This window comes from Perognathus longimembris, chromosome 9, assembly GCF_023159225.1.
Source record: "Perognathus longimembris pacificus isolate PPM17 chromosome 9, ASM2315922v1, whole genome shotgun sequence".
In the NCBI taxonomy this organism is placed as follows: Eukaryota; Metazoa; Chordata; class Mammalia; order Rodentia; family Heteromyidae; genus Perognathus; species Perognathus longimembris.
Window position 1 is genome coordinate 67,757,960 of NC_063169.1, and position 13,751 is coordinate 67,771,710.

Genomic DNA, 13,751 nt, shown 5'->3' on the forward strand with positions numbered 1-13,751 from the left:
CCCTGCGGGGCCCTCACGGTGGCGTTGGAGGCGGCTTCACCCCTGAGCGCAGCCTCGTACTTTCTCCTGCATTTTCAGACTGTCCTCGCCCGCTGGGCTGGACTGCGGGTCCACTCCAGACACCGCGGGGCGCCAGCCAGGTGTTCGGACGGTGCCTGGAGTCTGCGGGATGGACAGAGCGGGAGCCGACTGGACTGGTGGGCCACGGGGCAGGCCCGCGCCTGCCGGTGATCAACAGCTCCTGGCACTCGCCGACCCCAGGGTGAGCGGCTGACAACGTAAGCAACAAGGACCGCGCTGGATGGAACCTCAGGGAAGCCGGGTGCCGCCGGTGGCTCGAGTCTAATCCCAGCTACTCAGGAGGCTGAGATCTGAGGATCACAGTTCACAAACCAGCCCAGGTAATCAAGCCTGTGAGACTTATCTCCAATGAACCACCAGAAAACTGGAAGGGGAGCCTTGGCTCAAAGTAGTAGAGCGCTATCCTTGAGCAGTGCCTAGGCCCTGAGTTCAAGCCCCACGAATCACTCACACACACACACACACACACACACACACACACACACACACACACACTGCAAAACAGGAGACCCAGCGGGCAGCCCTGGAGAAGGTGCCTGAGAAGGTCCTGGGAACTAGCTTAACAAGCCGATGGGGGAGGGAGTCGAGGGAGGAACTGATGGGAGGGGTGGGGGTGGGATGAGGGGAGGGACAAGGAACTTTACAAATGTCCTCCCCTTGCCCAGGGCCTTAGGGCAACATTGAAATCCAGAGATTTTCTTCATCTTTACAAACGCATCTCTGACTCCACCTCTGAAGGTGATTTGGGAAGAGGCTCCATCGATCACAACCTGGACACTGAGTGCCCCCTGCTGGCGAGAACTGGAAACTGCAGCTTCTCAGTGGGCCTTTGCCGGCCCTTGCCCAGGGCAGAATCAGTTCTTGAGAAGAACCAAGGGCTTATACTTCCTGACTGCTTCCTAAGTGCCAGGCACTTTGCAAACACATTTCCCCCCCACAGCCCCCTGGTGGGGTCGCACTACTGCTTCTGTCCATAGGGAAACTGGGCAGAGAATGTGTGTGCTCCAAATTACACAGCCAGAAACTAAGCAAGGGGGCTGGGAATATGGCCTAGTGGGTTTGATTCCCCAGTACCACATATATAGAAAATGGCCAGAGGTGGCGCTGTGGCTCAAGTGGTAGAGTGCTAGCCTTGAGCAAGAAAAAGCCAGGGACAGTGCTCAGGCCCTGAGTTCAAGGCCCAGGACTGGGAAAAAAAGAAAGGAAGAAAGGGAGGGAGGAAGGAAGGAAGGAAGGAAGGAAGGAAGGAAGGAAGGAAGGAAGGAAGGAAGGAAGGAGAGCACATGCGATCGCCAGGCTGACTCCTCATCACAAACTGCCTGGCCAGATGCAGGACTTAAGGACATTATTGTTGATGATGAATTTGCACGCCTGTGGCGAAGGTTGCCATTTAAGAAGCGAATGGCGCAGCTCAATTGTTTTTTTTTTTTTTTTTTTTTTGGCCAGTCCTGGGCCTTGGACTCAGGGCCTGAGCACTGTCCCTGGCTTCTTCCCGCTCAAGGCTAGCACTCTGTCACTTGAGCCACAGTGCCGCTTCTGGCCGTTTTCTGTATATGTGGTGCTGGGGAATCGAACCTAGGGCCTCGTGTATCCGAGGCAGGCACTCTTGCCACTAGGCTATATCCCCAGCCCAGCTCAATTGTTTTGAAGGATGAAAATAATTTCTACTCAAGGAACCCTGTTTACTGTTTGCAAGGCCTCTGGCAGGATACTAAAAGTGGAAGGCAATGTCACAAATAACAAAGCTGCAATTACTCACAGTGTACACAAACAGTGAGAACACCAGGGAGAATGTTCTAGAAGAACACCATGGGGACTCAGGGAGGAAACATGAGCATAAGCGAGGACAGGGCAGGGAGTGGTGCAGGTCCAATAGGACTTCCTGCAAGGTGGCCTTTGACCTGGGCGGTGATGGCATGTCAAGTGTGGGGGGGGGCAGAAAACAGTGCCACAGTGACGGCCGAGGCGCTGAGGGCGCTGCCCAGAGGGGTCTGGAAGCCCAGCCTGAGTGGGGGAGAGAAGAGCGTGGCGTGGACCCAGTTGGTAAGGCATCAGAGACCTTAGACTAAAAGCGCTGGAAGTGTGGGCTCAGGAGAGAGATGAAAACAATAGACAGCTTTGTTGGGGCCAACAAAATTGTGAGCGGAACAGTTTAGGGAAAGGCAGCATATTCCTAAAGGTCGGGGGATGCCGGCAAAGGCCCTCGGCGGATGCGCGGCTGGCCTTTCCCCAGTGCTAAACAGCACGCTGAGCTCCAATCCCATCCTTACTCCACCAGGCTCCAGGCCGTGAGGGCAAGGCTTGATAGAAAGAAAGCCCCAGTCACACGGTATGCAGCTGCTAGGAGGGTAGGGAGGAAAGGAGGGTGGAGACACTGGGGGCGATGTGGAGACATTGCGAACGATGGAGACATTGGGGACGATAGAGACACTGGGGACGATGGAGACAGTGGGGATGACGGAGACAGTGGAGACGATGGAGACAGTGGGGACGATGGAGACAGTGGGGATGATGGAGACAGTGGAGACACTGGGGACGATGGAGACAGTGGGAATGACTGAGACATTGGGGATGATGGAGACAGTGGGAATGATGGTGACACTGGGAACAATGGAGACATTGGGAACGATAGCAACACTGGGGATGATGGAGACAGTGGGGAAGACAGACAGTGGAGACAATGGGGATGATGGAGACACTGGGGATGATGGAGACATTGGGAACGATAGACACGGGATGACAGAGACACTGGGGACAATAGAGACATGGGACAATAGAGACACGGGGGGACACTGGGGATGATGAAGACAGTGGGGATGACAGAGACAGTGGAGACAATGGGGACGATGGAGACAGTGGGAATGATAGAGCCACTGGGGATGATACAGACAGTGGGAACGATGGAAGAAAGGACGGTGGAGACATTGGGGGCAATGTGGATGCCTTGGGAATGATGGAGACATTGGGAACGATAGAGACACTGGGGTGATGGAGACAGTGGGGGATGATGGAGACAGTGGAACCATGGGATTATGGAGACACTGGGGATGATGGAGACTCTGGAGATGACGGAGACTCTGGGGATGATGGAGACAGTGGGGATGACGGAGACACTGGGAACACTGATGATAACAATGTCGGCAGATACTATCTACCACTCATTCAGGGCTAACACTGCTCTCCATGTGCTACCCAGCAGACCTCATTTTACTCCAGGATAATCCCTGGTGGCTGATGCTTATCTTTATCCTCGCTCTCACAGGAGGAAATGGAAGCCCAGGGACGCTGACTAGCTTACTCAGGGCCCCATCAGGAGGCCGAGCTGGAACTGGGAGGCAGGCGCCGTCTGCCTGGCCCCGTGGATAATCACCTCCCTCCTTTCCCCCCAGCCTGATGGGACACTTAGCTCTTACAAGAGACAGCAGCGGAGCCCGGCACGAGGAGCCGCAATGGGGGCAGGCACACTGGGATGCAATGCAGATGGAAATCGCGCAGGCCAAGGCGGCTCTCAGAAGGGACCGGTCCCCGAGCCGGGGTGCCAGCCGCATCGAGGCCCCTTCCGCCGTGTGGGAGCGCCTTCGGGGCGCGTGGAGGACCCCGCCCCGTGGGAGACTGTGTGCACCGCTGTGGGCTCTGTGTACTAGCCACACAAGTGTGCACAGCACGTCAGCAGTGTGCCTACTGCATATGCGGCAAGTGTGCGGCTGTAACACCACCTGGCTTAGGGCAGGGCTTCCGGTTCCCACGTCTCTTTCTCCTGTGGTCGCCATGCTTAGAATAAGAACCCATTCCAATTCTTGTGGCTGGGTGCTGGGCAGGGAAGGCAGAAGAGCCGGTCACAGGACCGGGCGCGCCCTGCCAGCTGGCGGCGCCTCTGGAAAGCACGCGAGGCCCCTGTGCCCTGGAAACTTGGCGGCGAGGCCCGGGGGTGACATTCCCAGGCCAGCGTGGCGCTGCTCTTCTGCGGGAGCCTAGCACTGCTGGGAAGTTAGCCGAGACCCAAACCCCGGAAACCCTGGGGCAAAGTCTCCCTTCTTTTCCTGGTCTGGGCTGTGTCCCCTTTCCGTTCTTTCTGAAGCACAGTAGGCTGATTCTGAGTTTGGACGAACACAATTGGGATTTCCCATAATCTCCTGCACAGCAGCCTTCTTCCCTATTTCCAGTCCCGAGCTTGCATTGCGGTTGGTTGCATTGCTATTTCCAGTCCCGAGCTTGCATTGCGGTTGGTTGCATTGCTATTTCCAGTCCCGAGCTTGCATTGCGGTTGGTTGCATTGCTATTTGTGGTTCCCAGCTTGCAATGTGGTCGCATGCCGTTCCCGGTCTGAATTTGCACTGTGGTTGTATGCGGTTGCTGTGAGGTACATCGACAGCCCTGACACCACCGGGCGACTCTTTTCCACATCTGTAGACATCACAACTGCAGCATGGACGCCCTGAAGGATGGATCGGGGTGGACATGGAGCCCCGGGGTGATGGTGAGTATGCTGGATCAGGACAGCATTCTAGACTGACCCTTAGTTCCTCCCGTGACCTCTGCTCAAGGTCACAGCTGTGCATTCCCGCCTCAGAGTGCCGGTATGGGTTACTGGCTGGGTGGTGCGGTGCGGGCCTAGCAGGAACCGGAAACGCGGGCTGGGTGCAGCCCAGATCCAGTGCTGCCGCGCGTCCACGGTGTCATTAGAAGTGACGGCGTGTGAGGGAGGTGTTCCGGCCTGCCGTCCTTAGCAACACGCAGGTGGCTGTCGGTGGGCGAGGAAGCCAGCCCGCCGGCTGTGTGGACCACACCCCAATCTGTCTTCCGGCCACCACCAGCCCAAGGGACCGCTTCCGCTCTTGGCTCTTTGACATCCAAGGGGGCAAAGGACGAAGAATCTTCCAGATTGCTGTGTCTGGGATGGGTGTACAGAACCGTCTAGAACCTCCCAAGTCTAACCTCTAGGTCTCCAAATGCCACAGCACACCTACGTTACCGAGGGAGCAAGCTCATCCTGAATCATCCTTGAACGGGGGAGTCCTGTCCTGTCCGGCCTTGCGGTCCCCAGAACAGCCCTTCCTTCCCCCCACGAGTGCAGAGCAGGAAAGAACTCACGAGACAAGAGTTCTGAGTTGGCCCGAAGCAGCGATCTGGGTGGAGGGGGTCTCCGTGCCCCTGGCTTGCCCTGCCCTGGAAGATTCTTTCCCCTTGCTCCCTCCGCTCACCGGGGAGGCTGGCTGTGCTCCGGGGCTCCGCCCAGCCTGCTGGGGTCTCCATGGCTGTTACCATCCACAGCACAGGCACTGCGGAAACGAACCGGGCAGCTCACGGGCAGGGCCGAGGGGGAAAGCAGGAAACTCTGTGAGACTCTCATCGCCAATAAGTTACACAGAAAAAAAGCTCCAAGTGGCGCGGTGGCTCGCGGTGGAGCACTAGCCCTGGGCACAGAGGCTCGGGGGCAGCGCCCGAGCCCCGAGTACAAGCTCCAGAACCGGAAAGAGAAGAGGAAGGAAAACCCAAAGCTTGTCTCATAGAACGTGGGACATGCAGATGAAGCTTCTGTGACTTTTCACGTCGGTGAGGAGCCACGGCCGCCTTCCGGGTCAACACACCCTGGGCTTCCTTCTTACCCAAGTCCTGCAGAGCTGCTGGGTGTCTTCTAGCGGCTTCTGCATGGACTCGGGGCCTGGACCAGCTTACATTCGGCTCCTGTGCTCTAAAGTCAAACCTTCCCTTCTTCCTCCTACCCCTTTGCTCAAGATGGGTAATTTCACACTAAACAACACAGGCAGCCTCCTTTCCAACAAGTCTTCTCCCGACCTGAAGTTGCGCTTTGTTCAAGGCGTGTTCATTGAGCACCCACAGATACTAACGGTCTCAAGTGAAGTGAACGTCACTCTTTGGTGAGCCAGCAGATGAGAGGTGTCGTCCGGCAGCCTGCTTGGCAGGCTGAGCTCCCTCCCTCCTTTCTCCTGTCCTCCCTCCCTCCCTTCCTTCCCCTTTCTTACCCCTTCCCTCGTTTTCCTTCTCCCCACTCCCTCTCCTTCCCCAGGCCCGTGCTAAGGTAGCCCGCTCACAAAGCTTTAACTGTCATTTTGGGGATATTTCGTAACTCCATTCTGTGTGGTGTACTCCTAGTACGCCGAGGAAGGTACGAAAATCTAAGTAGACAAGGGCAGAGGACACACTAGTGTGCACAGGCACACACGTGTATGCACACACACACTGGAGAGTCTCTGTTAGTGTCTGAGACCCCATCACTCAGGCACACCTAAGCATATCCACGCGCGCTGTGAGCACCGCCAACAGCGTGCTCTCCCCCCACAGCCCCACGGATGCATCCGGATCCCCCCCACCCCGAGAGCCAAGTCCAGCAGCGTGTCCACTGACCACCGCGCTGAACCGCCCGGGGCCCCTCTCGGACCCCCGGGGATGGCGATCTGTCGAGCCCCACGTCCATAGCATTAGAGATGGGGGGGGGGGGGCTGCGGCACTTACCGTGCTCTTGGCAGCGGGGTCACCGTGGCCCCTCTCTTCCTGGGGTGCCCGCAGACACTGGGGACCCGGCATGGCCGTGGCTCTCTCCAGGCTGGCCCAGGGCCCGGCGTGGACTCCCCTGCTCGGGCCGCGCCTGCGCCGTCCGTTAGGCCCGAGGGCTGACCAGAGGGCTGGGCCGCAGGCCCTGGACGCATGCGCGCCGCCTCCTCCTCCCCCCTCCCTCCTCCCTCTTTCTCCTCTCTGCCTCTTTCATCCTAAACTTGGACTGACCTGCTGCATTCTTAGGAAACCCAAGCCACAAGGACCCGTCTATTTTCAGCCGGTGTGGCCCGAAGGGCTGCCCTTGCCCGGGGCGGTTCGGCCGAGCCCCCCTGGCCCGCGGAGCTGGACGCTGACCAAGGCACGCCTGGGCCGGCTGCACCGGCCGTCCCTTTTTATAGCCCGCACAGGTGGCTGTCGCCCCAGGGGGGCCTCGGATCCCCGCCCAGCCCCCGGTGTGTGTGGGGGGGGTGTTGGGGGGGAGTCAGGGACCTCGGATCCTGTCCCAGCCCCAAGGGAAGAGGAGTGGAATAAGCGAGGCGCTTTCTTCTGGAAACCGGAGCGCGCTGGGGGAGGCCGGCCGTGGAAGGATGTGATTCTAACCAGGGCCCGACAGGACACTCGCGATCGGGGACTTTAGACAAAGTCAATCCGCTCGGGGCTGCTTACTGTCTAAATAGAGACTAAGACACACACACACACACACACACACACACACACACACAAAACCACCAACCACGTCTTCTGAGTCTGGTGTTAAAATGGTCTGCTACCGACGGGCACACCGCTGGCATTCTAAAGCCAGGGGCGTGTTTCCGCGTGGCCCTCGCGTGACAGGGGCCCCTGGCCACCCGACGTGGCCGTCGGCAGAGTGACGTTCCCCACGGATGGCCGTGTGCAGACGTGAGCTCGTGAGCGCGGCTCCCACGTACGGAGGCACCCACCAGGACACGTCCAAAAGCCCACGCCCTCTCTCAGGCCGGCGCGTTGAGCCAGCCCTTCTTCCCAACCCTGAACTTCCCCTCCGAGGCATGGAGACCTCCGCGCAGGGCCAGAGGGGCCCCAGGAAAGTGGGCACAGACTCCGTGGGGCTTGGAATCTTCTCGATCAAGGGGTCACGGGACACGGGCACTGCCGTTTTAAAGGGCGCGGCCACCCTAAGCTATTTCAGTTAAGCCACATCCTGTTATAAGATATATATATATATATATATATATATATATATATATATATTATGGGTTAGCCTGGCTCAAGTGGTAGAGTGACAGCTAAGTAAAAAAAAAAAACAAAACATCTTCCTGACAAGTTCCTGCGTTAGCCAGGTGGTTGGCCCGGGTTGATTGTCCTTTAATTAATGAAGACATCCTGTTACGAGTTACACCCGATTCCTGTCGTGTTTTAATTAAGCAGCCTTCGGTCTAATTAGCCACCGCCGGGGACGAGGACGGTTAGGGATACGGCCCGCTTGTGGAGCTTCCTGTCCGCAGCACACCTTTCTGCAGGAGTAGGATCTGGCCTAAGTTCCTTTCAAGTCTGCGTTCCTATCCCGGCGTGACACCCCAGTATCCGGCGGCATAGCCAACACTTCTCAGTGTGGAGAGGTAGCGTCTACTTGGGAAACGACCTGCGGGGACGCCTTTACCCGTTTGCTCCCTAACAGGAAGTGACGGTGGCTAGTGTGGACAGAGGGGTGGACTCTGTCCCGTCGTCTCCTTCCTCCTCTTGGTGTTGGGGGGTGGCTGTGTCTCGCTGGGTGCTGCCCCCCGGCTGTGGCAGGTGAGTTCAGGGGTGGTGTGTGGTCCTGGCTGCAGGTGTCGTCAGACCAACATCAGGGCAGAGTTGTCTCCTGGGAATTTTGCACTGGGAATGAAAAGAAGGGATTATCTCTTGGCTTGGAGATTGTGAGAGGGGAAAGTTGGGGACCCTTTACCCACCCCCTCCGTGTGTTTCTGGGGTGTAGGAGAAAGCCAGTCTGCAAGAAGGAGGTGTGGGAAGCTGGTCCACAGAGCAGAAAGATGGGGTGTCGGGTCCTGCCTGTCGGGCACCCCGCCCCGGGGGTCCAGGTGGTTTCCGGTTGTGTTTCGTGAGTCCCTGGGGAACTGACATTCTGGGAAGTGGGGTCCCCAGGGGAGCCCCGAGGACAGGTTGCTGTAAGTCGCCGCGCAGACCATTCGGAATTCTTTAAGGAATTTTATAACCGGGCACGTGGTCAATAGTTCTATAGAAGGGAATATCCTGGTGGTGATTGAGAACAGCTGTAGTCTGTTAATGTGATTATATCGGGGAATTGATAAATTACGCGAAAATCGTCAAAAAGAAAAAAGAAAGGGAAAACCCCTCTGGGGACGGACAGAGGAACCAGCAGCCCCGAGGCCGGCGTTTGCCGGAGATGGCCACGCGCCATTTACAACGCGGCCACGGAATCTCTTTTCAGCCTCCTCCCCAAGACACGACGGCACACACAAGCAAGTCCACGTTATATTCCTGGAGGTTTTCCAGCTCCGCCCATCCATCCTGAAGGAGTAATCTGCTATGTGTCAGGCTATGTCTATTTTAAGCTAAACTTAATCTTAGATATCACCATTGTGTAGACACTGCTCCAATGGAGAAAATAGGCAGATAGTTATATAATGAAAAAGTATAATGCACTCTATGATTTATTACATTTAAGTAGATTATATTGTGCATTTATAGTATTATAAAAACATGCAACTGTAAGAAAAAGAAGAAGTTTTTGTTATGATCCTTTTGTTATGATTCTTTTCTCTCTTTTTCCCAGAGGGTTGGTTCTGGGGTTTGACCTCAGGCCTTTGCGTTTTGCTAAGCAGGTGTTCTCCCACCTGAGCAACTCTGCCAGCCCCATTTTTGTGTTAGTTATTAGTATAATTACTTTGGTCAGTCATGGGGCTTAAGCTCAGGGTCTGGGCACTGTCCCCGAGCTCTTTCTCTCAAGGCTAGCATTCTACCACTTTGAGCCACAGCGCCATGTCTGCTTTTTTTTTTTTTTTTTTGCCAGTCCTGGGCCTTGGACTCAGGGCCTGAGCACTGTCCCTGGCTTCTTCTCGCTCAAGGCTAGCACTCTGCCGCTTGAGCCACAGCGCCGCTTCTGGCCATTTTCTGTATATGTGGTGCTGGGGAATCGAACCTAGGGCCTCGTGTATCCGAGGCAGGCACTCTTGCCACTAGGCCATATCCCCAGCCCGCCATGCCTGCTTTTTGAGTGGTTAATTGGAGGTGAGTCTCATGGACTTTCCTGCCGAGGCTGGCTTCGAGCCTCAGATCTCGGCCTCCTGAGTAGTCAGGGTTACCGATGTGAGCCCCTGGTGCCTGCCTGGCGTGTTAGCTATTTTGGAGGTAGGGTCTTTGCTTTATGCGGAGGGCAGCCCGGCCTGTAATCCTCGTACTTGTGCTTCCCTTTGTCATGACAGATGTGCCCCACTGCACTAGCCTTTGGCTGAGATGGAGTTTTATACACAGTGAGGCCTGGCTGGCCTTGATGCACGAGTCCTTACCTTCATCTTCCAACTCCCTAGAGCTTCAGGCTTGTACCGCTGTGCCTGGTTTGACACCACTGCCTGAGTTCTGGAGGCATACCTACCATGCCGGGCTTCTTTCCTGATACTCTTCTGGAAGACTTTTTATTCAATATGCCCCCCTAATTTTAAGAAATTAGGTGGTTTTAATCTTTTACTACTATAAAAAATTCTGTGGTCACTACGGTGACTATGACTGCGTGTGCTTTTATAGTATTTAGAATTAGGCTAAACACGACATGTAGTATTTAGGATTATTATTTTTCCTCCTTCTCTTCCTTCTCCCCTTCTTTCCCTCTCCTTCCTCTCCTTCTCTTCCTCTTCTTCCTCCTCCTCCCGCACACCGCCCCCCCCCCGCCCGCCCCATACATGTCTGCCGAGGCTGAGACCAAGACCTTAATTAATCCTTTGCTCCCGATGACCTGAGAACCTTTTACTAGGCACCCCTTCTTAAAGGTCCCACCAGTTCTAAACATGGCTAAACTGGGGACCCAGGATCCCACGCAAGGCCCCTGAGGGAAGACCCCGTCCAGACTCCAGCAGGGTCCTTGGTGCGTGGGCCGCACACACGGTGTGCCCTCATGCAGTGTGACTGGTGTTCCCTGCAAAGGGACCAGGACAGAGGTGTGTGCGGAGGCTGATGTCTGACCTTGGCCTCCGGGCTGAGAGCGGTTTCTGCAGGTGTGGCCCCGGGGTCTCAGGTGATTGGCATGGCCGCCCTGGCAGGCTGACTCCATCCGGTCCCTAGACTGCGTTTCTGTCGGAGCCTCAAAGCCACCGGCTGTCCCCAGAAATGACTCGTGACCTCTTTCTTCTCTGGTGTTTAGAGCAGCCGCTCCTTGGCACCCCTTGCGATTTCCCTCTTATTTTTATGACCCTTTGCTATCTGATGAGCGTGACTTTTGCCCCTTCCCCTAAATGCTAAATAAAGATGTGACAGGTTGAGCCAGCAAGCGGCCTTGGCCTTTCCTTCCTCTCCATCCTGCCCGGCTCCCTCCCGCCAGATTTATTTTGCGTGGTGCTCTGGTCTCTTGTTTGTTTTAGGGTGCTTTCTTATTGGAACCTCAAGAGAAGAATCTTCCTAGCTTTCTTTAATCTTTTTTTTTCATGAAATATGTAGTGTCTGGAAAACAGACATGTTTCACACATGCATGCACACACACACATACACGTACACACACTTACTTGCATGAAGACATGTGGCTGCAGTATGCTTGTGTGTGAAAACACTTCTCTCTGCTCCATACACGCGCTGCGCTTTGGGCTGGGGAATGTGTGGTATTTTCCTGCAGTTTTTTTGCCTAACAGATCACCTGGGATTTTGTAGGTAGGCAATCATTGCTTTATATTTGAAAGAACGATGCCTGTTCACCAAGGAATGGAAATGCCAAGAGTTCAGAAGTTTTAATTGTGGCAAACGTTCTGACCTAATCTGTGGATGAAAACTTCACAAGTGAACTTGAGCGTTTAAAGTCATTCCTCAGGGCAGGTTTGCCTTCTTAGGCCTGAGTTCTGGAGACAGCACTGACTTTGGTCCGTCTCTTCCCTTCTCCTCTCGTGCTACCTAGAGCACCACGAAGGTCAGGCTCGCTGCATCCGGGAAGGACCTACGTGGAGATGTGTCTGTGTCTGTGCACACAGAGGAGGCGAGGGGAGGTTTGGGCGGAGGGGCTAGGACACCAGTGATTTCTTGCATACAAATAGGCACCCAACGTCTGTTAAATGAATGCACAAACTAACGAGAATAAAAGAGGGAACCCTCATTTAACTACCCTCATTTAACTAAGTGAAAGAATGGGTTTCTATCCATTGGGTGTCCACCAGGGTCATGGCTCCAACAGTTTTATCTCAGGATCCAGGGAGAAAAGAATTAAGGGTGCCGGGACCAGATGGAGACCCTGGTCCTCTCTCCCGAGGTGGGTCTCTACTTCCCTCTGGTGGTTGACGTCTGCACTGCGATGGGGATCTCCGAGGCTCCTAGTGGTAGCTAGAAGGCGGTAGAATGGCGAGTGAATGCTGAGAGAATCCCCGAAGGTCTCTAGCCAGGGCATCGTGACACATTTTAGGAAGCCGCTGGATTCTCTACAGGATTAAAAGTTCGTTTGGAAACTGAGCATGGCACACTGTGGTGTAAGTGTGCCAGTACCAAGAGCCCGTCCTGGTATTATATACCTTTGCTGATAGGGGCACTGTGGTTTCAGAAACGTGCTGTTCTCTCTCACGGTAGTTTGCCAGCAGAATTCCAGGACTTTATGGTTGCCATTATGCTTGAAATGTTCTTTGGTGGTTCATGATCCTCTGCCTCCAAGAGGACCTGTCCAATATCAGGGACCTCATGTATTATGTTTTGACCTGTCTAAACACATCTGTGATAGGGCTGAATTTGTAAAGTCGTGAATGTAAGCCGGGCGCCACTGCCTCACACCTGTAATCCTAGCTCCTCAGGAGGCTGAGATCTGAGGATCGTGGTTCAAAGCCAGCCCGGGCAGGAAAGTCTGTGAGATGCTCATCTCTAATTAACCACCAGAAAACCAGAAGTGGCACTGAGGCTCAAAGTGGTAGAGCCCTAGCCTTGAGCTGAAGAGCTCAGGGACGGCACCCAGGGCCCAGAGTTCAAGCCGCACAACCGACCCATACATACGTATGTGCGTACGCACATACGTACATCTGTGAAAGTAGGAGATTAGCAACACTAAGTACTAGTAAAATAGAATTATTATAATAACATGCTGTAATAAAAGTTAAGTGAATGTGGTCTCTCTCTCTTCCAAAAATGTCTTAATCCCCCACTACACCATTATAATGTTTTTGACAGCAATTGACCTGGGGTAGCTACAGACATTGGGGGGGGGGGGCTCTATTGCTTTACCTAAGGGCTGCGAGCCGAAGTGGTTTACACCTTATTTTTGTAATTGTGTATTTTATGCGTTATTACAGTAAAAATGAAGTAATCCAACAAGCTGCTTCAAGTTCAAGTATATCTCATGCTGTTCATGCACTTTCTTAATAATGTGAAGGGTATGATGTGATTCTTGCCTAACAAGAGCTCGTAATGACATGTTCCCTGTTATAAGTGTTATAATCCAGGCAAACATGAACTATTGGGGAGTGTTGGGGTGAAGTGAGCTTCCCCTCTGGGGTTTTGAAAATTGAGTTTGCTGAGGTAAACTGACAATAGACAGACAGTGCAGAGAAGAATGCATGAATTCGCTAACACCCAGGTGTGAGGGCATCCAGGGAGCAGGAAAATTCCAGTCCTCTCCTCCTGGGGGCCAGGAGGGAAGTGGGGGCTTAGAAACCTGCAGGGGGGGCACCTTCGGGGAGAACAAGGGCCCAGGGAATAGACGTAAGCCTGGGACCAAGTTCCCTGCGCTCCGTGTATGCTGTCCTCTTGAGTCTACCTTCCTAGGCGACGTCTCCTGGAGCCTGGGTTTTAGGAAGGAAACGAAAGCCAGAGCAGGGAAGGGCCGGGGGCCCCGAGGGGCCGTGGTAGTCCAGCAGCTCCCAACGCCCTTCCCAGCCGGTGTTCCCCGAGCTCCAGCAGCCGCAGAGCAAGGCGAAGCCCAGGGGCGGTGGAGACGGCATGGCCTCCACCGCGGCTTCCAGCCTGGCTCCCGTCAGAGC

The 13,751-nt window shown here is 54.9% G+C and overlaps 1 protein-coding gene across 1 annotated transcript in view; it reads right to left on the minus strand.

The window, feature by feature from the left end:
* The window catches only part of LOC125357455 (T cell activation RhoGTPase activating protein), a 50,674-nt gene extending 44,017 nt beyond the window's left edge, over positions 1-6,657 (minus strand). Inside the window, 1 exon segment of the mRNA XM_048354382.1 lies at positions 6,556-6,657. Within this exon segment, the coding sequence (XP_048210339.1) occupies positions 6,556-6,627 (72 nt within the window). The 5' untranslated portion in view covers positions 6,628-6,657.
* Positions 6,658-13,751: the final 7,094 nt, after the last annotated feature.